This window comes from Theobroma cacao, chromosome 5, assembly GCF_000208745.1.
Source record: "Theobroma cacao cultivar B97-61/B2 chromosome 5, Criollo_cocoa_genome_V2, whole genome shotgun sequence".
Classification (NCBI taxonomy): domain Eukaryota; kingdom Viridiplantae; phylum Streptophyta; class Magnoliopsida; order Malvales; family Malvaceae; genus Theobroma; species Theobroma cacao.
In genome coordinates, this window is record NC_030854.1 from 35,566,120 (window position 1) to 35,594,057 (window position 27,938).

Here is a 27,938-nt window from a genome sequence, read left to right on the forward strand (position 1 = left end):
AAAATAATTAATAAAATTTATAAAATTTAAATTTATAATTGGAAAAATTATGACTATTCCCAACGGAAAATTTCATTAGAAAGTTTAAAAAGTCATAAACGCTTTGATGCATTAAAAAGTTACTTTCCAACGAAAAATTTCGTTGGAAATTTCATTGGAAAGTTACTTTTTTCAATGCATCATTGACTCTTTAACTTTTCCAACGAAATTTTCTGTTGGAAAAGTTAAAGATTACATAGGAAATATTTAGGGAAAATTTTCGTTGGAACTCCGTTGAAAATAATTAACAGTAAAACGTGTGTTCTGAAAATGAAATTTTCAACGGATTTTCAATGAAAAATTCCGTTGGAAACTATCAAGATTACACTCGTTTTTTTTTTTTTTAAGTTTAAAGCTCCAACGGATTTCCAACGGAATTTTTCGTTGAAAATATTAAACAGTAATATGTGTGTGTTGTACAAGTCAAATTTCCAACGAAAATTTCCGTTGAAAAATTTTCAACAGAAATTCGTTAGAAATCCGTCGGAACAAGTATTTAAAAATTTTAATTAAATTCCGTTGGAAATCCGTTATAAATCCGTTGAAAATTTTCAACGGAATTTTTTCCGTTGGAAATTTTCAACGGAATTTTTTTCGTTGGAAATACAATGATTTTTTGTAGTGTGCATAGAAACCTGAAAACAAACCATTATTTTTCTTGTTCCAATTGTGAACTACACAAATGACTAACCAACAAGTCATAAGCCGTCCCATTTACTCATGAAGATGGAGTTCTGCAATCCCATATGTTATAGTTGGCAGCTATGTTTCATGGACTCTACACTTTACCCTAATATGATCATGCCCAGTACTTTTTGGACAACTTCAATCAACATAGACACAATACTTAGATACTCAAACCTAATGAAAAAAATTGCCAAAAATATGACATAATCATGTCAGATTAGTACCCATGTTTGAACCAGGAACCTCAAACCATGTTAAATAAGTTGGTATCTGTAGCATTGGCCCAATTCAATTTTGCATCATTGCATGTATATCACCAAGAACTATTAGTCCTTTTATGCCTTAGCTTTAAACCCGTTCAACACTCTCTGTTGATATTGGGATTAACTGTTGGGGTTTAGCCTAGTGGAAAAGGGGCTCATCAAGTACATTCTGTAAATTTGCAAACTATTTGGGGATTGGGATCAATTTCCTATCCTAGTGGCTAGAACTTAAGTTGTATCTGTGTTTGGTGGTGTGCTGCAAGTCAGTTGAGGTTTACCAATAAGGTTGTTGCTCATCAGCATATAAAAAAATTTAGAAAAAAAAAAAAAAGAGATTTTGTTAAGCAGCTGAACCTTCTCTGCTAACTTACAGAGTTGTTAGACAATCTAGATTGAAATGTTCGCATGGATTTTCCAGAAGTGTGAATTTTCTGCAATGATTGGATATGACTTGGTAAAGTCAATTTCTTCTTATATAAGGACCTAAAAATTTGGAGTTTGGACAATGTTGCATTAACCTACTGCGAACACTAATCCATTTACATGAAAGATGCCTTGCTGTTGCTGCAGCAAGTATTATATCAGATTATTTACTCAAAGCAGTTAGTTTGAGACCTTCCTCGTGGTCAAAGTTATAGTTACTTGAACCTTTTCTTTTTTTAATTTATAGTTGAATTGGCTTACTAGAACTCATTTGTCATAACTCATGACAAAGACAACCTTTCAATCCATTTTTTTCATGTTTTTTTATCTAAGAAAACAATTTCTGTGTCAAGAAAAATGCTTCTGTTCTCACTTCTTTTGGCATATAATAATTAAACCAGATTCTTTTGCCCCTACTTGTCCACAGCTCTATCCAAAGAATTGAGCCTGAAAATATGAAACTCTTCTTTGAAAAGACAAAAAAAAAAAAAAAAAAACTGTGTAAAGTAGAAACTGCCAAATTGGAATGAAGATTGATTTGATACCAGAAACCTAATGTCAGTACCAACCTTGTCTTGAACAATTACTGGTGAACAGTTAAACAAAGAGGGGAACGAGTCCCAGAAGTAGTTTACTTTCTTGCCAGACTAGCTACGCAACAATTGGGTCATTAGACACAAAATTTTCTGAAAATTAAGTAGGCTGTGAACATCAGTCTTAGATGTTGCAGTCCCCTTGACATGAGATTGGTTGTGCTTTACCTACCAATATATTCGTCGCCCCTCTTTGAGCAATGTGCTTTGCTGATTAGTTAATAAACATATATAGAAACCACCAAAGCCTCTTCAACGTTCATAGAGCAAGTATCTGTGTATAATATTCAATACTCAAGTTATGTTCAATTCATATCAGTTTCGACTGATTCATCGACAATTCTCATACTATTTCTTGCAGCATCAGTTCTACACCAGTCCAGTCATGCTAACTAAGTGGTCAAAATGATAAAACAAATACGTAGCGGTAAAGCAAGGTTAATTAATCTTACAAGAAATTGATGTTTTCAATGTAATTGTAACACCCTGCACCCTCGTATAATAGTTAACATAACAGTCCCGGTAAGACGAAGGAATAATTGATGCGAGTTTATGTGCTAAAGAGTGATAAAGGAGTAAAGGAATGCTCCAAAGTAAAATATTTCGTACACGTGAAAATAATAATTAAATAATAATATCTTCGTCGAAAATAAATTAACGCGTTAAAAGGTGATTTGGAAGTGAAACGGGACATAATAATATGTTTCGATATGAGAGGAAAAAAATTTTTTAATAAAATAATATTTTATTTAATAAAATAATATTAAAATATTACTAATAATAATAACAATAAATGAATAAATAAATAAAATGAAATGAATAAAGAAAAGATGAATAATGAAATGGTAGGACGGGTGGAAAATGAAGCATGGCTTTTTTACTTTACTTTGACCACATGGGAGAAAAAAAAATGGAACAAAGGTGGAGTGGGCAGCCGCCCATGTGGTAAATAAATAAGTTAAAAAATATTTTTTTTTTTAAGTTGATGAATTGAGTTAGTAGGGGCCGGCCATTTGATGAATAATAAAGGAGGAAGAAATGATGGTGCGAGGTCAGCCAAGTAAAACTAAATAAACAAATAAATAAATAAGTAAATATAGTTGACAAGCACAAAATGGATAAGGATGGTCGGGAAGAATAACAAGAAAAAGGGAGAAAGGCTGAACTTTGAGGAGACAAAACGGGAAAGAGAGAGAGAGAGCTGGTGAGAAAGAAAAATTTATTTTCTCATGTTGCTGCCGACAGCCACTTACGGAGAAAAAAAAAAAGGGAAAGGAGCTGATTTTGAGAGAGGAAAGGGGGCTGATTTGCTGCCGATTTAAGGAGGAAAAAGGAGGCTGTGTGCTGTCGATTTTTGAGAGGAAAAAGGGGCTTTGTGCTACTGGATTTTGAGGAAGGAAAAGAGAGGAAGCTGGGTTTTTGGGGTGCTGTCGACCATGAGAGAGAAAGGACGAAACTGTGGCTGGCGTTGAGAGTGAAGGAGGTATGATGGTGGCTGCAAATATGGTAAAAAAAAAAAAGAGCAGAAGAGAGAGAGAAAGAAACGGGAAAAGAAAGAAAGAAAAAAAGTGGTAAGTTAATATTATATTAAGGTTTATAGGTGGTTTAATATTGTGTATATTTTGAATGAAAAATATGCAATTTGGTTAAGGAATTTTTATTAAGCTGCTCTTCATACAAGTGTGTGATTAAGTATATTGAGTTTAAATTGTTGCTAGGAAAGTTTATCGTAAAAGCATGTCGGACGAAGTACGTGATTGGCAAATAGAAATAATTATACACACGTATGAATCAATAACGACATAGTAATTTCGCTATTGTGAGGTGAGTAGGGGCTGTTAATTTTAAAATTTTTGTAAATATATACCTATGCGTATAATTTATTTTAAACGTGAAAATTGTGGATAGCATGTGCTGGTAGCAATCCTAGGAAATTGTGGTTGCAAATTATGTTTAGAAATCATTTTGAATATATATATATATATATATATATATATATATATATATATATATGTGTGTGTATAAATTATATGTAAAGTGTTTTGAAAATGAGGAAACAAGTCTTTTCACACTGTTTTATATCAAAATTTGTGTCTTGTATTTATGCAGTGTGCATTTATGATTATATTGCTTATCACCATGCGAATTATTGTTTTGAAATTCATGCATAAATATATTTTGAGAAAATTATAGATTTTATCATATGTTATGTTGAATGTTTGGAAATAATTTTGAAACGAGATTTCAAGGACATAACAAAATTTTTAAAATGGATTTATAAACAAGAGACTCGAGAGTAGGCCGGTTGTCACTTCGGTTAAGTGTGACCCTCGTGCACGAGTGAACTCTAGCTAGAGAACCTTCGGGTTGTCGACGGGCGGTTAGGCATGGCGGGGGCTATGGCCTGTGATATATGTATACGTGGCTAGGCCATCAGTGATACGCGGTTGTGACCGCTTGATTCTCCGATGTCAGTCAACATCGTTGAGATTGCCATGGCACATGGGAATCCGGTGGAAGCGATGCTCCCGGATGTTATTACGTGGTAGCGGGACCACGGGTTTATTTTCATTCCCTACTCGAGAGTGGCATCTCTGGATTTCAAACTCATATCTCTTTGCATGGTGAAAACGAAATTTAACGGTTTTTCCATAGCTCCTCTTTTTTTTACGATGAAATGAATTTTAACTCCTCGCATACAAGGTGATTTGTGATTTATGTATAAGTTTAAATAACATTCGATTTCATGGGAGCTTGCCCGAATTTATTAAATTGATTTGAGTAAAATGTCAATTGATTTCGACGGCGAAAATCCTTTTATGTACAATTGTTTTAAAATAATATTTCAAATGATTGTCTTGAAAAAGGTTATTGATTTGTTTCTGAGGGGAAACTTTTATCTACTTGGTTGATTTAACACTTGAAATTATTACAATACATAAGAAATTCTTTGTTTTTCATATAAGGCACAAACGTCCATTTGAAATAAATTGTTTTTATAATCCTGCATTTTTAATATCAATTGATCTGTTGTTTGTTTGTTTCTCATTTACGCCCTACTCACGGAGCCAATGATCACTAAGTCTGTGAGACTCACACCCCTCTTTTTCCCCTTTTGCAGACAAAGATCAGCCTAGCATGTAATCATCAGCACGTTCGGTTCACCACAAATAGGTAAAGGTATCTCATAGCATTTTATCCTGAGTCGCTCCGCTGTTAGAAGTTGAGTTATAGTACTTTGGTTTTACTATGTAAACGAATATTAGTTTGGATATAAACGAAAATTTGAGATTTTTGAACCCAATGTATTTAATTGTGATGTCACGACTTAAAAGTCAAAATTCAATGGCTATGCTTGTTGTTGAATATATGTTATAAATATATATGGTTCAAACATTAATACGGTTTAGTAAAAGTGTACAGTGAGTTATTGAGAAATTTCTTTCAGACTTGTTCGGGACTTGACGGAATCTCCGGAGTTCTCGGATGCCGGTAGCGATCGAGGAGGGGTCGTTACAGTAATAAGCATACATGTCATAGGTTAAGTATCTATGAACATGTCAGAATAGACTTTTCAACCTGAGATATCTTCAGCCAAAAAACCAGAAGCTCTAAGTCTTAACGTAAATTTATCGCAATTGTGCTCCATGAATCATGCTATTAATTTGTATATAAATTTATTGAGTTCTACGTAAAATCTGTTGGCCTGTTGCACCAGCATAATAAATAATAAATTCACATTTAGTACCTTAATTGAATTAAGGAGAAAAAATAAGCCACCAAAAGAAAGAAATAGTCTTGCTATCATTAATTAGTACTGTTTTAGGAAATTAGCATGAGAAGATGGAAAATCATATGCAATTTCTAGATAACATTCAACATGGATGGTGAAATGTCAGGAAAGTGATAGATAGTATAGAGGCATACCATTGGATAAGAGCCCATACAGTTTAAGAATAGAAACAGAATTCTAAAGTCAAACGAGAGATTGGTTGCCTGACTTTCAGATGCAACCTACACTCTGAAAACATCATAGACAGAAACATGACAACTTCCAAGACCAATTTTTCAATAATGTAAGCATAAGGTTGAGTAAAAAAAACCAGCATAATGAATAAATGAGTGAAACTTTTTTGGAGATTAATTAATGATTCTTCTTGAAAAGTCTTTACCTGCTAGTTAATGAAAATATTGACCTGGTCATTGGCTTCCATCTATTTTTTTTTTCTTTTGAAAAGCCATTGGTTTCCATCTATAAATAGCACTGCCTGCCATACAAAGTTTCTCACTCTTCTCCAAAACCAATAGCATACAACTAGCTAACTCAAAGTAAGCAAAGCTTAGCTGGTATATCATAACGAAAGGAATTCACTGCTTCCTTGTTGCTTTTACCCTCTTGGCTTTTGCTAACTCATTAGCATCAGCCTTCGACCCTAGTCCTCTCCAGGACTTTTGTGTGGCTATCAACGACACCAAGAATGGCGGTAGGCATTTAGTCTAATTATGTTTTCAGGACTTTATGTTATATTCATGATGCCAATGCCTGAGCTGAAGGACTTTTAGCTTAGGAGGAATATTTTTTTAATAATATAATAGCATTGCTAAAAGGTACTATGCTTTTGCATGGGATGATATACGTATATCAACTAACCTGTCTTTCCTGCAGTGTTTGTAAATGGGAAGTTCTGCAAGGACCCAAAGCTCGCAGTAGCAGATGACTTCTTCTATTCAGGCCTCAACATGCCAGGAAACACATCCAATCCAGTTGGATCAAATGTCACTACTGTCAATGTTGACCAAATACCAGGACTTTAACACCCTTGGCATATCTCTGGTTCGAATTGACTATGCACCTTATGGTGGCCTAAACCACCCTCACACTCACCCCCGTGGCACTGAAATCCTAGTGGTCGTGGAGGGCACACTCTATGTTGGTCCTGTTACATCCAACCAGGAGAACCGTCTCTTCACTAAAGTCCTAAATCCTGGAGATGTTTTTGTTTTCCCAATTGGTTTGATCCACTTCCAGTTCAATATAGGGAAAACTAAGGCTGTCGCCTTTGCTGGTCTCAGCAGCCAAAATGCAGTGGTTATAACTATTGCTAAGGCAGTCTTTGGCTCAAACCCACCAATCAATCCAGATGTTCTCACAAAGGCCTTCCAGTTGGACAAGACTGTGGTTAGCTATCTTCAGTCCCGGTTCTGGTCAGATTAAAAACTAATTTAAGAGCCAAATCAAAACCCAGAAGTTTGTTGCTTGTTTTGAATAATGTTGCCATTAATTTTCTACATAAAAATCATATTATTCTACTTACTGTAATACAATAAACAGGCTGGTTGATGATGTACCTCTCTAGTCTCCTCTGTCCTTGTGATCATTCTGGGTATAAAAATCATAATATATACGTCAATTTGCAATCTCTCTCTCATGCTCGTATGTGTATACAAGGTAAAAAGCAGGTAGAATTTTACAGAAACAAGTCAAGTAACTTTGAAGCAATATACTTTGTATTCTTTTGCAAGTGTCAAAATATAGTGCAAAAATAAGAGGTTGATTACCCAATGGTCTGAGGTGTGCACTAGTAATGATAAACATTGTCTGATGAAGAGGTTGAGATATGAACAACTTCAACATAACATTATAATCAGAGAAATCAGATTAGGGTGAAAATTAAACAGGATATTAATTTGCTGACTCTTGGGGTTGAATCAATTACATATTCAACACCCCAAACCCTGCCTTCCCCTGCGAGGTACACTGCATATAAAATAATTCTGAAGGTGGAATTCTACAGAACCAAATGCTTTGCCTGTTAGATAAGTTGGTACGTTCAACTTCGATCCAATTAATTGTGTCCAAAATATCACTAAGAAGACAAGGCATGTCCCTCACTTTGTAGAGTAACCTGGTAGATATTAGGTGGAAAAAAAAAAAAAAAGAACAGAGTTGTTGAGGTGCAGAACGTTCTCTTAGTATGCTTGTGAGACTAACTAAGGTTTTTTATTTTTTTTTTCTTTAATGGCCAGACGAGTTGATGAGTTGTTAGACAATCTAGAATTGGAATATATCCATAAGGATACTAAAGAGTTAAATCTGTAATGAATTGATTTTATGACTCGGTGAAGTCAGTTGCTTATTGATGTAATTAGATCTTGAATACTGGTGTATAAGCCTAAACCGAAGCTGTCAGTTTGTCCATATATTAAAGTACAAATGCCTTGCCCTTGCTGCTACATCTTGCCATAGCTATCTACTTCATCTGCTAGCTCAGGGCCTTGCACAATCAACATGTTCGTTACTTGCTCCTTTACTCCCTTTTCTGTTTCTGCCTTTTTCAGTAATTCAGTTGTTTTAAAAATTGAGTGATCTTACAAGAACTCATGAGTCATGACAAATTTGAAAGACAAGTCCCTATAAATGTCAAGAGAAATGCTTCTGTTCTTCATTTCTTGTGGCATCTAATTAACTGCGTATGCTTCTTTGCCTAATATTAATCTGATGACAGGTAGAAGCTGCCATGAAAATATGAAACTCTTCTCAGAACACATCATAAGATAAACTGATTAATTACAAAGGATACATATATAATGTCAGCAACAAATTTGTATTAAATAATAACATGTGATCTCTCACATAAATATGATTCAAAGTCTTTGAAGTAACAGAAGTATTCAAGTTTACTTCTTCTTTTTTTCACGTCTGAAAGACTGACTAGGCAAATTTGAGTCATTACACGTTACACGGCCACAATTGCAAGTTGCAATCCATTGAACAGGATCTGCATAGTATAATCTGTTGATAATTTTTTTGTAGCTCAATGTCATTATCACCTACCAATACTTTTAACAACTATTCTTATTGTTCATTAATAATGTTATGCAAGATAATTAATCACTTGCTATTTTGCCATTTGGCTTTGAGCAGTTGCTTCCCTGGTTAGTTCACCAAATAAAGAAATCACCAAGTGACCTCAATGCTCAATGATTATTCATGTCTGTGAGAGTTACAACTGAGTCATCACCCACAATTCTTGAAACAGTTTCTTCCAGCCACAGTTTTGCCAATTCTAAGATCAATTCAAAGCGGCCCTAATTAATTTTTGGCTAATTGAAGATGTTTGAGTCTAGCATGATTAATTGAACTTGCAAGAAATTACTAATGTTGTGAATGTGATAAGCACAGATGTAATATGTTTGAGTATTCATGAACATGTCAGATTAGACTTTGTCAATTGAGACTATATAATATGTTGATTAGTTAGAAACCTTGAATGTAGCATAAGTTTTTGTCTCATTAGCACTTCTTAGATCATGCTAATTATAAGGAAGGAATTGAGTTCAACAGACAAAACTTTGCCGGCTATTTGCAGCAACTCCAGATATAAATGAAATTATCTCACTCAAATAATGAATAAAAAAAAGGACAAAGTTTAAGGTATGAAGAAGACTATGTAAAACTGTTTATGATCAGTTCATATTTGATGGTATGTGATGCACTTCCTAAATATCTATAAACTTATTTACTTAGGAAACATTCATTTGCTACCTAATCCAAATTTTTTATAAATGTTTGTAATTTCAAAGAAGTCGCAAATAAGTTATGACTGTTTCATAATGTGGAGAATTATAGCCCAACAGCAGGTTATCAAATATGAACTTGTTTCTAGCATTCCTTTCCACAAAGACAACACAGAATAAATCAACGTATAAAACTTCAATCCAAAAAGAAAAATATAGGAAAGATACATAGAAGTCTTAAGTGAATTACGACCTGTTCCACGACAATATCCATGCCATGGATGAGGAAAACGGGACTAGAAAGTGTAGTTGTTGAAGAATGATTCATCCCCGAAATAGAAAATAACTAGTTGCAAAGGCACATGGCCAGTAGTCACCAACTTCATTGAGAGGAAACAAGGACCAGTTCATTTGTTTTCCATCTATAAATAGACCTTTCTGCCATGCAGGATTTTCATCCCTCTCCCAAGTAGTAGCATACAGCTCCACAAGGTAGGATAGATTTCCTGCAATCGGAATTGTAATGAAAGGAGTTCCACTTTTCCTTGTAGCTTCTGCCTTCTTGGCCTTCGCTTGGTCATTAGCCTCAGCTTCTGACCCTAGCCCTCTCCAAGACTTCTGTGTAGCCATCAATGACACCAAGGATGGCGGTATGTTATAGTATTACGTTTTGTCTTTCAGCACTTTCATGTTAATTATTATTTTATGTCAATGACTATAATTTCCACTACGAGCCATATTTTTCTCATAATTAACGAACATTACTTTCATTGATGCAGTGTTCGTAAATGGGAAGTTCTGCCAGGACCCAAAGCTTGCCAAGGCAGAAGACTTCTTCTATTCAGGGCTCAATATCCCCAGAAACACATCAAATCCATTGGGATCAACTGTGACTCAGGTCAATGTTGCACAAATACTAGGCCTTAACACTCTTGGCATATCTCTGGCTCGAATTGACTATGCTCCGTACGGAGGCCTAAACCCCCCTCACACTCATCCTCGTGCCTCTGAGATCCTAGTAGTTTTAGAGGGCACACTTTATGTTGGCTTTGTTACATCCAACCCAGAGAATCGTCTCATCACCAAAGTCTTGTACCCTGGAGATGTGTTTGTTTTCCCAGTTGGTCTCATCCACTTCCAGCTCAATATAGGGAAAACTAATGCAGTTGCCTTTGCTGGTCTCAGCAGCCAAAATCCAGGAGTTATCACTATTGCAAATGCAGTGTTTGGCTCAAAGCCTCCCATCAATCCTGATGTTCTCACCAAGGCCTTCCAGCTGGACAAGAATATTGTTACCTCTCTTCAGTCCCGGTTCTGGTGGGACAACAATTAATTTGAATAATGTGTCATGAATCCATAAGATATGGTAGTTTTTTATTTCGAATAATGTGTCATCCATCTTCCTTGCTGTTGTCATAAACCTAATAATAATGGATCAAGTGATTACATTTGTACCTCTCCTTTGCTGTGTTCAGCATTCTATATATTAAAATTTTTTAGTACTTGAGTAACATTACATTGAAAATGAAGTTTTTCCAATACAATAGCTAATTATAACTTGAACAAAAAAAAAAGATTCTAGCATGATATCCTCCCATTCATCATAATAATCCATGGAAAACCAATTTTGGACATTATATATATGAAACGTCCACACCTTACAAGATAGAACTATAGAGAAGTTTAGAGAACTTAAATGTGATATGAACAATGAACTGCATCAATATAAAGGATAATCAGTTAAACTATATGAATAGAATAAAACTAGGGGCCTTTGTCTTACTTTCTATTGAGCAGATGGAGAGTGCCTGCAATCTCTGACAAATTTTTAGAAAAAAAAACAAAAAAGAAGTATTCTATTTCTATTTTAGTTAAGCTGTCAACATTCTTGTTAATGGTAAACAATTACTTTTGATTTGTTAATTGGATATAAAGATTATGTTTATTAGTCAGATAACAACAGGGATGGCATAAAAGGATCATCCTCTTTTGTACTTGTGATTACAGGAGATGATAAAACAATTCTAGATTACCCTTGCAATCTTAAACTCAAGGGTGACAGAATTATAAGTCACCTAGCCATTCATCAATTAATCACTCCTCTTCATCATGACAACTTATTGGGCATTTTGTAATGACTTCAATCGAAATTTAACTCAATGACTCCAAAAGCAATTTCAATTAACTTTTTTACATCATTCTCTTTAAATAGTATCAGAATTGACTTTGATCCATTACCATAATATGATGAATGAAATGTTCTGTTCTTCGTTCTTTTATCAGCTTAATTCTAACAAGCTGAAATGGTTATTCTAGTGATCAATCATCCCAAAAACATTGAACTAGTTTTGCTTAAAGTTAAAACGTTACTTGGAAGGAAAATTTTATCTGGTATTATCCAGGGACTTGCTTGGTTGGATAAATTTATCACACCTTGGAAGAAATAAATCAAACAAGTCAGGTTAAGTGCTCCCAAGATGAAGCTTTTCTGTTCCACTGCCTTCCTGCTGAAATCAGAGCCAAGTTCATTTGCGAATCAAGATTCAAAAGTTGTTGATAAGCCTCTTATTAACTCAGGTTCTTTGTCAGAACCTGAGCCTAAGTTGTGGCATGTTCTGTCATTAATTCTCTTGCTTTTTTTCTGTAGCCATGGTTTGTCCATTTTGATGGTCTTTTCTTTTGCTGGTTGGGGTTTTGTCTTTTGGGATTACTTCTTGTTGTTTGTCTTCTGCTGACCTACTGCTTTCTATTGATACAAATTTTCATGCTTTTCCTGTTTTGTTTTGGATAAATAAAATTTTATTTATCCAATTCAAGAACGACCATGCACCTACCTTGAAATATTCTAGTGATATGCTAGGATTAAGAAAATAAAGAGGCAGAAAAAAAAAAAAGCGGTTGTTGAGGAATATATTCATCCTGAAAATATAAAATCAATAGCCAATGAGGCATAGCAAGTCTTCACCTGCTTTAAGTAGATAAATGAGGACCACTTCACTGGTTTTCCATCTATAAATAGACCTGCTTGCCATGCAAAGTTTCTCACCCCTCTCTCAATCATTGGCAAAGAAGAAATAGAAGTAGATACAACCAGAGTGATCCTTATGAAGGGAGTTCAAAATTTCCTTGTAGTTTTTGCCCTATTGACATTGGCTTTCTCATTAGCCTCAGCCTCAGATCCTAGCTCTCTGCAGGACTTCTGTGTAGCCCTCAATGATACCAAGCACGCCAGTATGCATTTAGTTCTTTTTTTTTTTAGGACTTTATGTTATTTTCTTATAACGCCAATGCTTGCACCTTAGCTTAGGAGTAATATTTCAACATAATAAGGACATCATTTTTTGCATGGATTGATATCAACTAACACCAATTTCTTTCATGCAGTATTTGTAAATGGGAAGTTCTGCAAGGATCCAAAACTTGCCACTGCAGATGACTTCTTCTTTTCAGGGCTTGACAAAGCAGGAAACACATCAAATGCAGTGGGATCAAGAGTTACTCCAGTCAATGTTGACCAAATTCCAGGACTTAACACTCTTGGCATATCATTGGCTCGAATTGACTATGCACCTTATGGTGGCCTAAACCCTCCTCACACTCACCCCCGTGCCACGGAAATCCTAGCTGTAAAAAAGGGTACACTCTACGTTGGCTTTGTTACATCAAACCCGGATAATAAATTCTTCACCAAAATCCTGAAGACAGGAGATGTGTTTGTTTTCCCTGTTGGTCTCATTCACTTCCAGTTCAATATTGGGAAAACTAATGCCATTGCCTTTGCCGGTCTCAGCAGCCAAAATCCAGGAGTTATCACTATTGCCAATGCTGTCTTTGGTTCCAACCCACCTATCAATCCTGATGTACTTGCTAAGGCCTTCAAACTTGATAAGAAAGTGGTGGAATTTCTTCAAACTCAGTTCTGATAGGGAAAACAACTGATCGACGACACCAATATGGATTCACTCTTTTGCTGCTTTGCTTTGAATATTTTCCCGTGCATCCTCCTCATTTCAATCTTGTACCTCTCACCTTTTCTTTGTATGTTTGGTAGTTCAATGCACAATTCCATAATGTAGTGTGCCATTCTGTCTATGTTTATCATTCTCCAATGCACACGTACAGTTCAGAAATCTAGGCCGCAAACTCTCCAAGGATTTTTACATTGAAAAAGAAGTTTCCAGGGTATTGACCAGGAAACGTAACTATAATCATAATTATTTCAAGTCCATACAGTGTCAAAGATAACTCCCCAAAGTTCAAATTCTGAAGCCATATTTTCTTTTTCTTTTGCAATCAAAACAGATTCTAGCCGCGGCTGTCTGATGTCCCATTCTTCGTAGTAACATATCATTACAAAGGGAAGTATTCAGTTGTTATTTTGTTAGGCTGTCAAAATTCTTGTCAATGGTTCAAACTATTATTTTATTGTTGCAATGGATAGTTGGATATAGTGGCCTTGTTTATAAGTTAAATAACAACAGAAATGTAATTGAAGAATCATACTCTTTGGCTTTATACTGTTATTGATGGTACTGATTAAGCCATTTTACTAATACTCTTAGCATATTGCAATTCAGGGATTTACAGAATTTGAAGTCACTTTCGCCCAATAATTCTTTAATTTAACCACTATTCTATGCTTCTTTCTTGCACGATTCGATTCCCTTGTGTCTCCCAGCTTCATTTTGGGTTCTTCTTCTTGTTAATGGCTTTTTATTTGACATTTTATTAATGTCATTATGTGATATTTGTTGAATGATGAATTTGTCTCGCCTTGTAAAAAATGATACTATGATCGATCTAAATTTATTAGCATATGGTAATATATGAATTTATCAATAATCTCCAAAAGCATGAATTACTGTTTTCCCTCTTAAATACTTAAAATTGTTTTTATTGCACAAATTCTTTCGTTCACTCGTAAAGAGATTTATTTTGATCTGAATCTATCTCAATTTTAATATCATTCATGAGAGTGATATATCAGTAAAAAATTAGATAAGTTTGATATCATTTGTTATGATTCATATTATTAATCCAAAAAAACATGTATATCAAGTAAAAATAACCATTATTTATAAATTGAAGACTCATTCCAATTTTTATTAATATAAGATATATGACATAAAGAATCAGATTGGAATTTTCCATTCTGATCAGCTCATTAAAGTTAGACCCATTTCTCAAATGGGTTTGGCTCAGTTCAAGGCCCAATGATCCAAAGTGCATATTTTTTCTCTGCTTTTGCGAAAAAACTAGCCGGCTTCTCACTCTCTCTGGCTCTGCAATCTCCATCTCCGGCAGCAAAAAGGTGTGACTTTTCTTCCATTCTCTGTTACCATTTCCTTCTTTACTCTTTTATCTTCCAATTTCCAAGCTTGTAACTTAAATGGGTTGTTCAAAGTCCCTCCCTTGAAATCTCTCTTCTATGTTCGTTAAGATTTTCAACCTCTTCTTTGTTTTTCGAAGTTACAAATATGGGCTAAAGCGATGAATTTATTAATGGGTATTAGCTTTTGATGAATGAAATAAGTGCTTTACCTGGAAAATGTCATTTCATGTATTGAAATTTGAAGCTTTGCTTTTTCCGAACTGGGTTCTGTTATTTTAAACTGTATCCAATGCTTAAACTATGTTTGCGATGTGATGACATTCTGTGTTGTATGTTATTTGGTTTCTTTTCTTCTTTTTCAATCCCTTTACCTATTGTGCCTTGTTGTTGAAAACTTGGAAATATGCTCAATTTCAATGAACATTAGAGTGGAATAAGAAATGTACACATTGGAGTCACCATACAATATTGGAGGTAAAATATGTTGTTAATATAGGATGTTTTTTCAGGAATGCCATTTTCTGAAGCTGAGTGCACATTTATATGTTTTTCTGTTTGGTGTGGGGGAATTAGATGCTGGGAACAATGGTTCTCAATCTTATCTTTGTTTAGACTCCTGATTCTATGATAGACCAAGCTAATCTGCACCCGTAGCTTGAATTCCTTCTTAAAATTCTCTTCTCCTAGAGGGCTAGGTTTTAAGCAGCTAAAATTGCAAAACCATGGATCCATACAAGTGAACTTAAAATGGTCATGTTTTTCTCTGCTCTTATATGTTATTGAGCTATGACAGTAATCTGCTTCACCATTGATTTGGATCACCTTAACTTGCATCCTCTTTTTTCCTACATATGTTGGGTATTTGTTTATTCCTTCTTTCTTATATTAACAAATTATTTCAAATTGCAGATTTTTTGTTTTTGCTTTGATCAATTGCTGGCATCAAGGGCAAAATGGATGTTCCTCTATTGTAATTTCTATCCCAAATGCTCCATTCTGTGAAGCTCCTCCTCAGATATGGAAAACAATCGCAGAATATTCTCTGTTCCCTCACAACCCTAACCTCTGCAAATTCCCTTCAAATTGCTTCTGTTTCCACAACTGCTGTCTCAAAAGATGACTATTTTGCAGCTATCCACCACATTTCCAACACCGTTCGTCGTGAAGTGCATCCAGAGCGCACTCTCAACCGCATGAACATTTCAGTAAATTCTGAACTTGTCTTCCGTGTGCTTCGTTCCTGCTCCAACTCGCCTACAGAATCTCTTCGCTTCTTCTCCTGGGCCCGTTCCCACTACGTCCCCACCTCTGTTGAATTTGAGGAGCTAGTCAAGATCCTCATTCGCCATAGAAAGTATGAATCCATGTGGAAAACCATTCAACAAATGCAAAAGCAGAACCTTAGCCTTTCTTGTGATACTCTTTCTTTTATTATTGAAGAGTATGGGAAGAACGGCCTCGTGGATCAGGCTGTGGAGGTTTTCAACAAAAGCACTAGTTTGGGCTGCAAACAAACTGTTAGTGTGTACAATTCATTGCTCTTTGCACTTTGTGAGGTGAAGATGTTCCATGGGGCATATGCACTAATTAGGAGGATGATCAGGAAAGGTGAGGTACCGGATAAGAGGACATATGCAATTCTGGTGAACGGATGGTGTTCTGGTGGGAAGATGAGGGAGGCACAAGAGTTCTTGGAGGAGATGAGTAAGATGGGGTTCAATCCTCCCGTTCGAGGTCGAGATTTGTTAGTTGAAGGTTTGTTGAATGCAGGGTATCTTGAATCAGCCAAGGAAATGGTAAGGAGAATGACTAAGGAGGGTTTTGTGCCTGACATTGGAACATTTAATTCTTTGGTGGAAACAATTTGTAGCTCTGGGGAGGTTGATTTTTGTATTAATATGTATCATAGTGTCTGTAAATTGGGGCTTTGTCCAGATATAAATACTTACAAAATTTTGATACCTGCAGCTTCAAAGGTGGGTAGGATTGATGAGGCCTTTAGACTTTTAAATAATTCAGTTGAGGATGGCTATAGGCCATTTCCTAGTCTGTATGCACCTATAATCAAAGCAATGTGTAGGAAAGGGCAGTTTGATGATGCATTTAGCTTTTTTGGGGAGATGAAGGTCAAGGGTCATTCTCCAAATAGGCCAGTCTATACAATGTTGATAACAATGTGTGGCCGTGGAGGCAGGTTTGTGGAGGCAGCAAATTATTTGGTGGAGATGACTGAGTTGGGGCTGGCACCAATTTCAAGATGCTTTGATATGGTTACTGATGGTTTAAAGAATTGTGGGAAGCATGATTTGGCTAAGCGGATAGAGCAGTTGGAGGTTTCCCTTCGAGGTGTTTGAGGCTGCCATTGAAAATGAAGATTATACCATATTATGTTGTCACAATGCTGGACAGCTCAATGTTGCCACTAACCTCTGAAAGGTGGGTTCCTGCTTCAGAATTCATTTTCGCCTACTTTAGTTTAAGTAATTCTTAATTCAGAATTATTAGGTATTCACATTCTAGTTATACATTTTCAGTTTTACCACACAGCTCTCACTCAGAATTAGTTCCCTTTAATTGAATTTCTCATATTCCACTCTTTTAAGCTTCAGTCAGTTATATAAGTTTATATCCTTGCTTAACGAGGTCTGTTCCTTAGAAGAAAATTTTTGTCAATTCATTGTTGCATGATAATTCATAGGAGTTTAGAGCAATTTCTAGCTCAATTATCGCCATCATTAATGTGGGATTACCAGTTTGGTGAATGATAATCAGTGAGTATTTTCATGCAATATGTGCTAGTGGAATTAAGAGTTTGTTATTTTGATTTTTACCAGTAGTGATGCTCAAGAAACTAAACCGCTAGACCTGCAGATGCTTAATAATAATTTATATTGTTGTTACTGTTCTCAAACTATGCTCACCACTGCCGGGCTGAGGAAATTGTGTAACAGTGTGTTTTAATAAAACTTCAGTTTTTAAAGGCAAATTGTTTTGCAAGGATTAAACAATATCACAGTAGTGCTCCAAAGCTCCCTTGCATTCTTGCCTTCCTCAATGTGTGGTTCATGTCCTATCATTCTTCTACTGCTCTACTTAATAATATGACATAGTTACTAAAACACTCCAACCTTCCATGGTATCCAGCTTGTTCTTGATCTCGACTTTGGTAGTGATGTTTGCATGCATATCCTTGCTGTCTTTCAGCTGTATACTTCCTGATTTCAAGTTGCTTATAACTCACTGTTGTGCTTGTATATTGCACTTTCTTGTGAAGTTTGTTGAGATCTATGCTTGTGCAGATTTTACCAAAGGAATAGTGAAGAATTTGATGAGCGAATCGGAATTATGCATCCCTTTGCAGAGAGGAGTAAAGTTTTGAAACCACTTTGTTCTGTACATTATAATAGAGCTCACATCCCATTGTCATTCGGAAGTAATATCTTCTCTTTTTTCTCTTCGTCCCCTTTTGACCTTTCGCTTTTTCCCCTAGAACTTTGCTTCCTCAAGAGGCAAGAAGATGGGCAACAAGAGTGACTATATCTCTTATAAACATGGGAGATTTTCCAAGAATCAAAGACAAGGAGTTTCATATCACTAATAACCAGTTCAACCATACAATCTGAGATGTTCGCTATAAATCCTACGGATTGGTCTAAGACAGATCAAATGGGCAGACAGAAAGTAACAGTAGTAGGTCTTCACGACGCATAAATTTGGATAAATACACCTTGTGCCCTGCCTAAGCTTGGTATTTATCTCAATCCATCAATACTTGATTTCCATTGCTTCAGGTTCTGGTTTTCTTGTCAAAACAAAATAGGATACAGCTGAAGAAATCTACTTTATTGTTCCGATTCGAACCAAATACCTCAAAGTAATCAAATATAAAAAACTGAACTGAACTCATGTCAATTTGGTCTGTTTCTCCAAAATGCTTTAACTCCTCGTACTCAACCTTACGAAGTCTCGCTTGTCGCTCCTTGAATCGGATAAGGCGGGAAAAAGATATTTGCTGCAGTCATGGATAGATATTGATTGCGGGGAACCTTGGAAGCCAGCAAGAATGGCCATTCCAGCTGATCAAATGCCTTTCTCCATGACTAGCATAAGAGCTATCATTGCATGGATGATTTCTTTAACCACAATTTTATTGCTTTAGATTACTCTGCCCGAGACAAATGTTGATTGCAGCCCAGATAGAGCTCCAAGGGTTCGCGGGAAACTATGAAATCACTTTAACTATGGAGGAAGCACTAAGTTACCGTCGATTCAATTTTCTGGGACTGGATTGATGCTGTCCACAAGCCTTAGGTTGGTTCATTCTTGGTTCAGGACAACATCTATCCGATTGTTTTCCACTTTTTTTGATTAAGCGACTCATCAAATTAGATTTGGCCACTAGACTGTTTTCTTGACTTATCCAGAACATTATAGGCCTGCAATTTTTATGAGATTTAGACTTCTAGGGGACATCCGCTTTACCATTTACTGGAAGACAACTGGATCCACCCAAAGTTTGATTCCATTCAACAGAGAGAGAGAGAGAGAGAGAGAGAGACCTTCATTATTGTATTGGTTGGGTGCAAGTGAGATGTCAAAGCCTATCCCATCCAAAAGCTTGGTCAATGTCTTTATGAATTTTAGCCTGGTGCCATCATGCCTCGATTCATTGAATTGAACCCACGTCCCGGGTAAAGCAACTTATTCTGGGCTGAAGAAAAATCGGGAAAAGACACAAAATCATACGCAAAAATATTTGTTGGCCGCCATTTCTGACCTGTCTCCATCAGCAACCACAACTTTAAATCTCTATTCAAGAAACATTAAAAGATTAGGTGGATAAGAACTTGTAGTAATTTCATTTCTTCTACCAGCAAGTCTTTGCCGCTTGGTCTGAATAAAGGGCAATACAAGAGATTTTGATGCATCTGGCATAAAAAATATCAGAAACACATCTCAACTCCATTTTGAATAAACTCTAAAACAATCTTTTTCCTAAATAGGTTTTTTCTTCTTCTTTTTTTCTACTATATCCTCTTGCTTCTTATTTACAATCCCGTTTGTTCCTCTATCTATCTATCATAAGGGAAATCATAGTCATTCTCAGTGACCTTGAAGTGCTGGGGCTGCTGCCCTGAGCAATAGAGATTCCACATTTTGAAGTATGACCTCTCCAGATTCCGCACCTGCCATGGTTTACATGTAAATGTTTTAAGCACTTATCATACCCCGTAATGAAATATATATATGAACATAGACTTTTAACTAAAGCTTACCCAGCGTGCTGTGTCAAACAGAGGGCAAGTTAAACGAGCTGCCTTGAGTTTATTGGTAAGAGCCTGGAGCTTTGGTCTATTTAATGCCAAAGACACGGCCCTTTCTTCATATTCCTTCATACTGTAAAGCAGGAAGAAATGAAAATAACATAAATGTTACTTAATGGCATATCATATCGCGAATTATATATGCCCAACCTGACTGCTAAAGCTAACGACCATCAAACTTAATATGTCCACGTACAAATCCATATGCTCCAAACACGTACCTGCTGACAATCATCTCCTCCCCAAAACCAGTAGCTAGACAAAGTGATCCAGCAACCCTTGTAGCCATCTTCTCAAGGGGCAGAGTCACCATAGGTAAACCAGCCCATAATATATCCGTGCCAGTTGTATGTGCATTGCATAAAGGTCTACAAAGAAGAATAATGCAAGCATCATTACTGAAATGCAGATCGAAATAATGCTGTCAATGAAAGAGAGAAGGGAAGAAAATAGTTACGTGTCAAGAAATAGATCCGCTAAAGCACTACGCCTGATATGTTCATGTTTCATGGCAACATCTGTGAAAATAATTTGCTCTGGCTGTAATCCTTGTGCCACAGCATCTGAAACAAAAGCCACATCACCAATAAAGACGCCCACATTATGAATGTTACATTTTTATAAGAAAATAAGATATAGTAGAACCTACATGCTCGCAGTCTCATTTCTCCAGCAGCAGGGAATCTGAGAAGCCAAAGTGCACTATTGGGTACACGCTTAAGAATGTTACACCTGAATGATCAAAGAAGAATATAAGTGAAATGACAAAATATGGATATTAGATGTGTTAACTTGGGATCATCCTCATATTACCAAGTATTAAAGATTTCAGGATCCATCTTATACAATTGGTTGAAGCACGCAAAAATAAATTTATCTTCTGGAAGACCATAGTCTGATCGCTTGTGCGGACAAGCTGGTTCCAACACATCACGATTTTTCTGCAAACATTGATAGTCATAGAATTAGGTCTTTGTTGTCTAAATGAAGATTAAAGCACATCATAAGAGTTCGGTAACTCACCTGCTTATAATCATTCACAAAATAGCAATGCGGGAGATGAACAAGCTTCTCAGAATAAATATGTGAATAGCGCAAAGGTGAAACAAACTGAAAGCAAACAAATAGCAAGTTAAACAAAGAACATATGAATCATTGAAGGTTTATGTGAAGCACTGATTCCTACCTCATCAGTCACCAAGTAATCAATGTAATTTGCCCCAGTAGTCCCCGGAAATCCCATATATGAAACCTGTATAGGTGCAGGCTGCATGGCAAAAATTTCATTCCTCGCCCCCTGTATTATTGAGCAGGGAAATCATTCCATATTAAAATTTCATATTCATAAAGTTGAAAATTCGGAAATGTAAATAGAGCAGACTTCTCGGCACCATATATTAACATAAAATAGGCACCACAAAAAACAAAATATGAAGAGAAAGGAACTTAGATTGATTTTTTCATTATAATAATATCACTTTAGCAAAGCTCTGAGAATAAGATTAGATTCCTCAAACGATGAAAAAATTTAAATATAATATACCTTTGTATAACCGTTCAGGTTGATAAGGATCTGTATTCCATCCTTGTTAATCAATTTGGCAATAACATCTGATGACATGGCAGAGACATCTATAAAATGCTCAGCTTCAGACTGGACGCGCTGTCTCCATTCAGTGCCATCATTTTGACTCAAGGCATAGCAAAATACCTGCAAACACCATGTTTGTGTCTATGTTTAACCATGAAAGAAAGGATGCAGAAAAGCCAGAGAGTTCTAATACAATGAGATTAAACAACCCCCCCCCCCCCGCCAAAACAAAAAAACACCAACCTCAACATTTTCTCTGTTGTGCATGCCAAATACCGATCCCATGAGGTGTGACAAGGGGTGATTGCCGAAGTCACTGCTCACATAACCCACCTTAAGCCTCTCATTTCCACCATTACTCTTAATAGGAATTGGAGCAGGATGGTTGAAAGGAGGAAGAGCAAAACGAGATGCAATCAAGGAGCAATGAGCAGCATATTTACGGCTGCAAGAGAAGGGAAGAAATATTAATGTAAAACTCTAGTTCACCGCAGTAAAATTACAGATGGTGCCATGAAAAGTAATTTATACCTTATATCAAGTGCAAGCATTGGATCAATGGGATATGCTATAGCATGGAAGGGTTGCACACTAGGAAGAACTGACATCTGAGATAAAGAAATTATAGCGGTTAAGTGCATTAAAAACAGGAAATACTATTGAAGTAGTTGCCGGACTTAAAAATAGATAACATAACATAAATCACAAGGAAGAAGAAAAAAATGAATGCATATCAATACTCACATTAATCTGTCTTCGAATAATGCTTTCAACTTCAGTAAACAATTTATCACGATCCTCCCAGCTGCATACACACTGCAAATACAAATTAAATTACATGAGTTGATCCCAATTCGATATGTTTCTCTACATAAAGCCAGTTCATCCACAGAGTTACTTTGAAGTACGGTCAGTTCCAAGGAAGTAATCCCCAAAAATAACCAATGAAGCAAACTACATAAATCTTAGCCTTAGTTCAATCAATCAATCATTACTCTTAGAATTACTAGGAGTATACACTCGGAACATGATCACCTAGAAAAGGTTGAATGCCTTGAAAGAAAGCGGCATGTACAACGAGTGCTTTCTGCTACTACATAAAGTGACATCTAATGCATGTAAATGTAGGTTTTACCTAGAGATAGCAATGTTACTTTTTGAGCTAGCTTAAACCAATTCCATAGTGCATTGAAACTCAGGCCATGATCAATACCTGTAACGTATGTAGGAGGTTACATGTAGCTTCAGGGAAATCAGGTCGTAGAAGCAATGCCTGCTTATAGCTTTTGACGGCAGCCTCCGCATGTCCGCTGAATTACAAGTAAAGCCAACTCAAATCACCAAATGTTAAATGTAAAAAAGCACTTTCCTCACCCCAATAGAACAAATCTTACAAGATTTTATAAATAGCATTTAAGTTGAATGCATTGAATTTGTTTTTCCTCATTTTGGATGAAAAATCAACCACAATGGTTTTTTTTTTTTTTTTTGAGCTACAAAGGTTACTTAGAAAAACAAGATGGGAAACAAAGAAAAATACCTATCCTTATAAGCAGAAGCCAGATTTGCATGGGCTTCAGCCATGTTTGGCCGGATATTAATAGCACGAATGTAATCTTGAATTGCTTCACTCACTCTACCAATCTCTTTGTAAGTGTTACCCCTATTTACGAGCCCATCAGCTGCCAAGGGATCAATCCGCAAAACCTCATTGTAACAAGATATAGCTTCTGCGTAATTTCCCTACAGTAGAAATAGGATACTCATTAAATACTAGAGGCAAAGAAAGAAGGGGACTCTCTAACATCCATTTTGCATCAACGCAAAAACAGAAAATCAAACACCTAAGAACAACCTGTTGCTTATAGATTACAGCAAGGTTGTTGAATGGAGCAGACAACCCAGTTGTGACGACCAATGTAGCCTTATAGTAAGAAGCAGCAGCAGCAACCATGTTCCTGCAAATTCCAAGACATCTATCCCATTCAATAAAAACTCATCAAGCACTGAACAATTTGATCATTTAGACATCAAGAAATTGATGATAGCGTACCATTCCATATATATGTTCCCAAGGTTGGTAAGTGCTTGAGGGTGATTAGGTTGCAACGTGAGACATTGCTTCACCCAATAATGAAAAAAGTTAAGTTAAAAGATCAATAACAGTAAATGAGAGACAATAAAACTTATATGTCCAAGTAAAGAACCTACATTATAGCATTGAATCGCCTCATCAACACGACCCACATCTTTCAATGCATTTCCCTTCAAGTCATTGATTAAAAGCAAATTCAGTTAGCAACTACTTTAAAAGCAAGGCATAGAAACTACCAATAATATTTAAATCTGATGATACAAATAAAGAAAACCAACCAAATTATTGTAAGCCTCCAAAAATCTTTGATCACAGGCAATAGCTTGCTTATAATTAAGGATTGCCATATCCAGTTGACCTCGCTCATAGTACATACTAGCCAGATTCCCTGCACCATATGGTCATATAACTTCTTACTTCAATAACATAATTAACATGACTATCCTTACAATATTATAAAAATTCATATAGCTCTAAGAATAAAAATATTCAGCCAAGTAACAGATCATAACAAGGTCTATAAATCACACTTTATCATGTCAGCAAGAACCCAACCTTCCATACGTGGAAACGACAAATTTTGTGACTTTGGGGTTAACATATAAGAAAGAAAATAAGCTATTAAAAGAGGGAAGGAAAGCTACTGCACCAAAAAAAAAAAATAGCGTCGAAGAAAATACCTAACAGGCCTTGCTGCCTTTGCCTAAACACAACAATGGAAATTAAAAAAAAAAAAATCCATAGAACATCTCATACTTTCAAATTTTCATCAAGGACAAGATTAAGCATATATAATGGGGTCCATGAGATGTAGTAGCACTAACCCAAAGCTATTGGATTGTTTGGCCGGGTCTGAACAGCACGTTGATAACAAACAATAGCCTCCTGAGGCATTCCCAAAGCCTGGAAAAAAGTAGAAGAGATATCTTGTTTTTCTCCAAAGCAAGTAGACAGGTCCAGGCACTTGCAGCAAGCCAACATTATGAGCATAAGGCAAGATGGCTTACCTTATAAATATTCCCAAGATTTAAATAGGCATCCGGAAATGTGGGTTTGAGTTTAACAGCTTCCTGAAATTTGAAATTTACAAATGTAAATCAGTATAACCGCATGACAAGAGTTCTCAAAACTAAAACTGGGGGGAAGGGGGAGAAAATGGTAGATTATATCTCACAGAAAATGATTAAAAACAACCAGCACACGAAAAATTTGTCATATCATATCTTTTGCAAACAGGACAATGGAAAATTACAGCATGTTTTAAAAACAACAAAAGAAACAATGATGGAAACATGATTATGCATACCTTGTAATACTGAAGGGCTCGATTTAAGTCACCCGAATCCATGAAAAGACCCGCAAGATTTGACCATGCAATGGCAAAAGTTGGCTGTATCCGTAGAGCCTCAAGGTAGCAACTGTATGCCTGCACAAAACGTTAGATTCTGACAATTTCGAGTCTTTGCAGATGGAAGTTACAACAAGAGCAACCATCAACTGAGCCCTGGCCGTAGATAACAACTTGATATCTGTATTGAACTGTGATATCGAGACACAGTTCCACACATGAATTACTTCCATCAGTACTTACCGGATAAAGAGAGACACTACGAAAATCTAAATATGGGAAGGGTGTTTTCCTCTCACATTTTGTTTGGGCAGTATGGTAAGAGTCTAGGCCAGGTTAACCCAGTAATGAGCATACACACTCACAGTGGGCAAAAGATTAGACCACTTCCTCCACAACATGAATAGAATGAGGTCTAACCAAATCCTAATTGCATATGTTCAACACATAGTTGCCAAGGGCAAGAATTATATCATTTACCAGAATTCCATAGCCCAAGAATTGACATTCCAGGCTACTACTTAGATGGGCTATCAAACACTATAAACATGTCATTTCTTGACACTTACCTCTTGCACCAACCCTTGTGCCTTCATCAGATTTCCAAGGTTACTGTGAGCGTCAACCTGTTGAGCAATTAATAAGCATAGGTCAGAAAATCTTACGCAAACCTTAAAAGCTGAATTTCACTTAGTTGTTAAAGAACCAAGGAACAAAAATCAATAGAAACTCCAGTTTGATTAGAAGTTTAGAATATTTAACCGGATTATAATAATATACAACCAGATAAAAATAATACCAAAAGTGGATTCAATTGAAGCGCCTGACGGCAACACTGTGCAGCCTCATTAAATCTCCCTTTTCGCATGTAAGCACTAGCTAAATTCGACCATGCATCAGCAAAGTTAGGTCGGAGCTGCAGCAATGGAAGTTCAAACAAAGATCAATAAACTAACAAAAGATTTCGTTAGCTAAGGAGGAAGAAAAAACTTAACTAACAAAAGAGAAGTTGTATAAACAAATACAAACCTCAATAGCAATCATATAGTACCGAATAGCTACATCAATATCGCCTTTTTCCTACATATAATGGAAAACATTCGCCTCCATCAGTACTTCAAAGACCCATTTTTTTTAAGATTCATTGCTGATTTAGCTTCAAAAGATTGATATAAAGATTAACAAGTACCTTCCACGCATTTGCCATGTTTCCATAACACTCAGCAAAACGAGGCTCAATTCGAAGCGCTTCTTCATTTTTAGCAATGCACATATCATAATCATGCAACTGCAAACATACACAAAAAGATTATAAAACTACACAACTAGATGATCCCATATAAAAGAAGGCAAAAAAAAAATCTCTTTAACCTGATAATAAATAGCACCCAAAAGAAGCAGATTATCAGTACGAAGCGGGTTCTGCTCATAAACAGAATTGCTATGATCCAATGCCTGTTTATAGTTTCCAGATTTATACATTTGATGAGCTAGAGCCAAGTGCATATCTTCATCAACTGCATCAAAGTCAAAGCACCCGCCATGTCAGCAATTGGAAGAAAAACCATTACATTGTCAATTTTGAATTTAACAATGGAAATTATAGTAAAAATATATAAATTCTCCAAAAAGGCTTAAATTTTTGAATTTATCAATTTTCAAAATTAATAAAAATAATGATAATACATTAGTTCATTAAAAGAAAGGATTAAAAGTCTAAATTTATGTATCAAAAAAATAATATTAAAAAAAAGCAGATCTAACTGAAAATATATTTTTAAAAATCAAAAAAGAAGTTTTTATAATCAAACTTCCTTAAAAAAAGTTAAAGAAAAAAGAGGGAAATCAATTAATCTGATATTTTCAAGCTTCAAAATCTTTTTTTTTTTGGGAAAAATTGAAAATTGACGCTCCAAAAAACTAAGAAATAACAATAATTTAGAAAGAATATTGATATCTGAAAACAATGAAGAATCTAACCTTCATGTGAATCATGTCCTTTATGAGGCACAACACCAAGCGAAGAGGCCGGCTCCGGCTTCACAGCATAAGCGGCGGCCTTTCCGGCAGCCGCCGCCGCCGCCGCAGAGGCGGTGGTTTCATCAGCTCGATCGATGACTCCGAAGCCGTACGGAGCTGCTCTAGAGATCCCTACTCCGTTTTGCAACGACAACATCTCCAATCTCCCTCAACAAAATCCAATCATCAAACAGCAAAAAGAAATGGGAAAAATGTTTCGAAAATGTATCAGATCAATCAATCAGATCAAACGGCTGAGAATGAACCGCGACCCAAGAAGAAGTGCACTCGATTAAACGCCCCCGTCTTGTAATCAAGCTTTCTTCTTCTTTTCTTTTCTTTTCCTTTTTTTTCTTTTATTTTGTTCAGCTAGTTTTCCTCTATTTTCTGCGAACTGCTGTCGGAGAGTTTATATAGAGAAGGGAGATGAAATCTGAGCCGTTAATATGTACGTGTACGGAGGAGAATTAGACCCTAGGTGGTACGGGGAAAACAAAAAAAAAGAAGATTCGGTTTGTTACTGACACGTATGTTGTTTGAAGATCAGTTCCGTAGATTTTCTACTTCTACTTTTGCTCTCTTAAATAGGTAAAATTTTTAGGTAAATTTAGAAGTAAAAGAAACTTTCAAATTTTAATAATTTATTTTTTCTATTTATTGTCATTGATAAAAATAGGAAAAATTCGAGAAACTTCTATGTGATTTC

The 27,938-nt window shown here is 35.9% G+C and overlaps 5 protein-coding genes and 1 long non-coding RNA gene across 7 annotated transcripts; 5 read left to right on the plus strand and 1 right to left on the minus strand.

The window, feature by feature from the left end:
• On the plus strand, positions 3,106 to 5,296 carry LOC108662077. Its single transcript, XR_001927856.1, has 2 exons — positions 3,106 to 3,576; positions 5,127 to 5,296. It is a non-coding gene; the product is annotated as an uncharacterized LOC108662077 (long non-coding RNA).
• Positions 6,282 to 7,425, plus strand: LOC18599998 (germin-like protein subfamily 1 member 18). The gene is given in 3 exon segments (XM_007030221.2): positions 6,282 to 6,489; positions 6,672 to 6,817; positions 6,819 to 7,425. Coding segments are annotated over 2 exon segments (474 nt in total). The 5' UTR covers positions 6,282 to 6,489; positions 6,672 to 6,745; the 3' UTR covers positions 7,221 to 7,425.
• Positions 9,839 to 10,983, plus strand: LOC18599999 (germin-like protein subfamily 1 member 13). The gene is made up of 2 exons (XM_007030222.2): positions 9,839 to 10,173; positions 10,303 to 10,983. The coding sequence occupies exons 1-2, from the start codon at positions 10,047 to 10,049 to the stop codon at positions 10,854 to 10,856; spliced, it is 681 nt and encodes a 226-aa protein (XP_007030284.2). The 5' UTR covers positions 9,839 to 10,046; the 3' UTR covers positions 10,857 to 10,983.
• Positions 12,613 to 13,446, plus strand: LOC18600004 (germin-like protein subfamily 1 member 13). Its single transcript, XM_007030227.2, has 2 exons — positions 12,613 to 12,754; positions 12,908 to 13,446. The coding sequence occupies exons 1-2, from the start codon at positions 12,628 to 12,630 to the stop codon at positions 13,444 to 13,446; spliced, it is 666 nt and encodes a 221-aa protein (XP_007030289.1). The 5' UTR covers positions 12,613 to 12,627.
• Positions 14,659 to 18,453, plus strand: LOC18600005 (pentatricopeptide repeat-containing protein At5g18390, mitochondrial). 2 transcript variants are annotated; one of them, XR_001928063.1, is made up of 3 exons: positions 14,660 to 14,834; positions 15,765 to 17,291; positions 18,155 to 18,453. XR_001928063.1 is itself a non-coding variant. In XM_018121447.1 (2 exons), the coding sequence occupies exon 2, from the start codon at positions 15,842 to 15,844 to the stop codon at positions 17,207 to 17,209; it is 1,368 nt and encodes a 455-aa protein (XP_017976936.1). In that variant the 5' UTR covers positions 14,659 to 14,834; positions 15,765 to 15,841; the 3' UTR covers positions 17,210 to 18,453. The 2 variants fall into 2 exon arrangements, 1 of the variants encoding a protein (XP_017976936.1); XM_018121447.1 differs by having other exon boundaries at positions 14,659 to 14,834; positions 15,765 to 18,453.
• Positions 19,687 to 27,622, minus strand: LOC18600006 (probable UDP-N-acetylglucosamine--peptide N-acetylglucosaminyltransferase SEC). The gene is made up of 27 exons (XM_018121446.1): positions 27,194 to 27,622; positions 26,585 to 26,730; positions 26,403 to 26,501; positions 26,243 to 26,293; positions 26,013 to 26,129; positions 25,783 to 25,839; positions 25,172 to 25,291; positions 24,873 to 24,935; positions 24,690 to 24,768; positions 24,144 to 24,253; positions 23,982 to 24,035; positions 23,824 to 23,891; positions 23,626 to 23,728; positions 23,311 to 23,513; positions 22,984 to 23,080; positions 22,515 to 22,586; positions 22,302 to 22,378; positions 22,014 to 22,215; positions 21,723 to 21,890; positions 21,366 to 21,476; positions 21,203 to 21,289; positions 20,993 to 21,120; positions 20,829 to 20,911; positions 20,637 to 20,742; positions 20,401 to 20,547; positions 20,132 to 20,252; positions 19,687 to 20,041 (listed from the first exon to the last, which is right to left on the minus strand). Exons 1-27 carry the CDS (start codon positions 27,387 to 27,389, stop codon positions 19,928 to 19,930), a joined length of 2,979 nt encoding a protein of 992 aa, XP_017976935.1. The 5' UTR covers positions 27,390 to 27,622; the 3' UTR covers positions 19,687 to 19,927.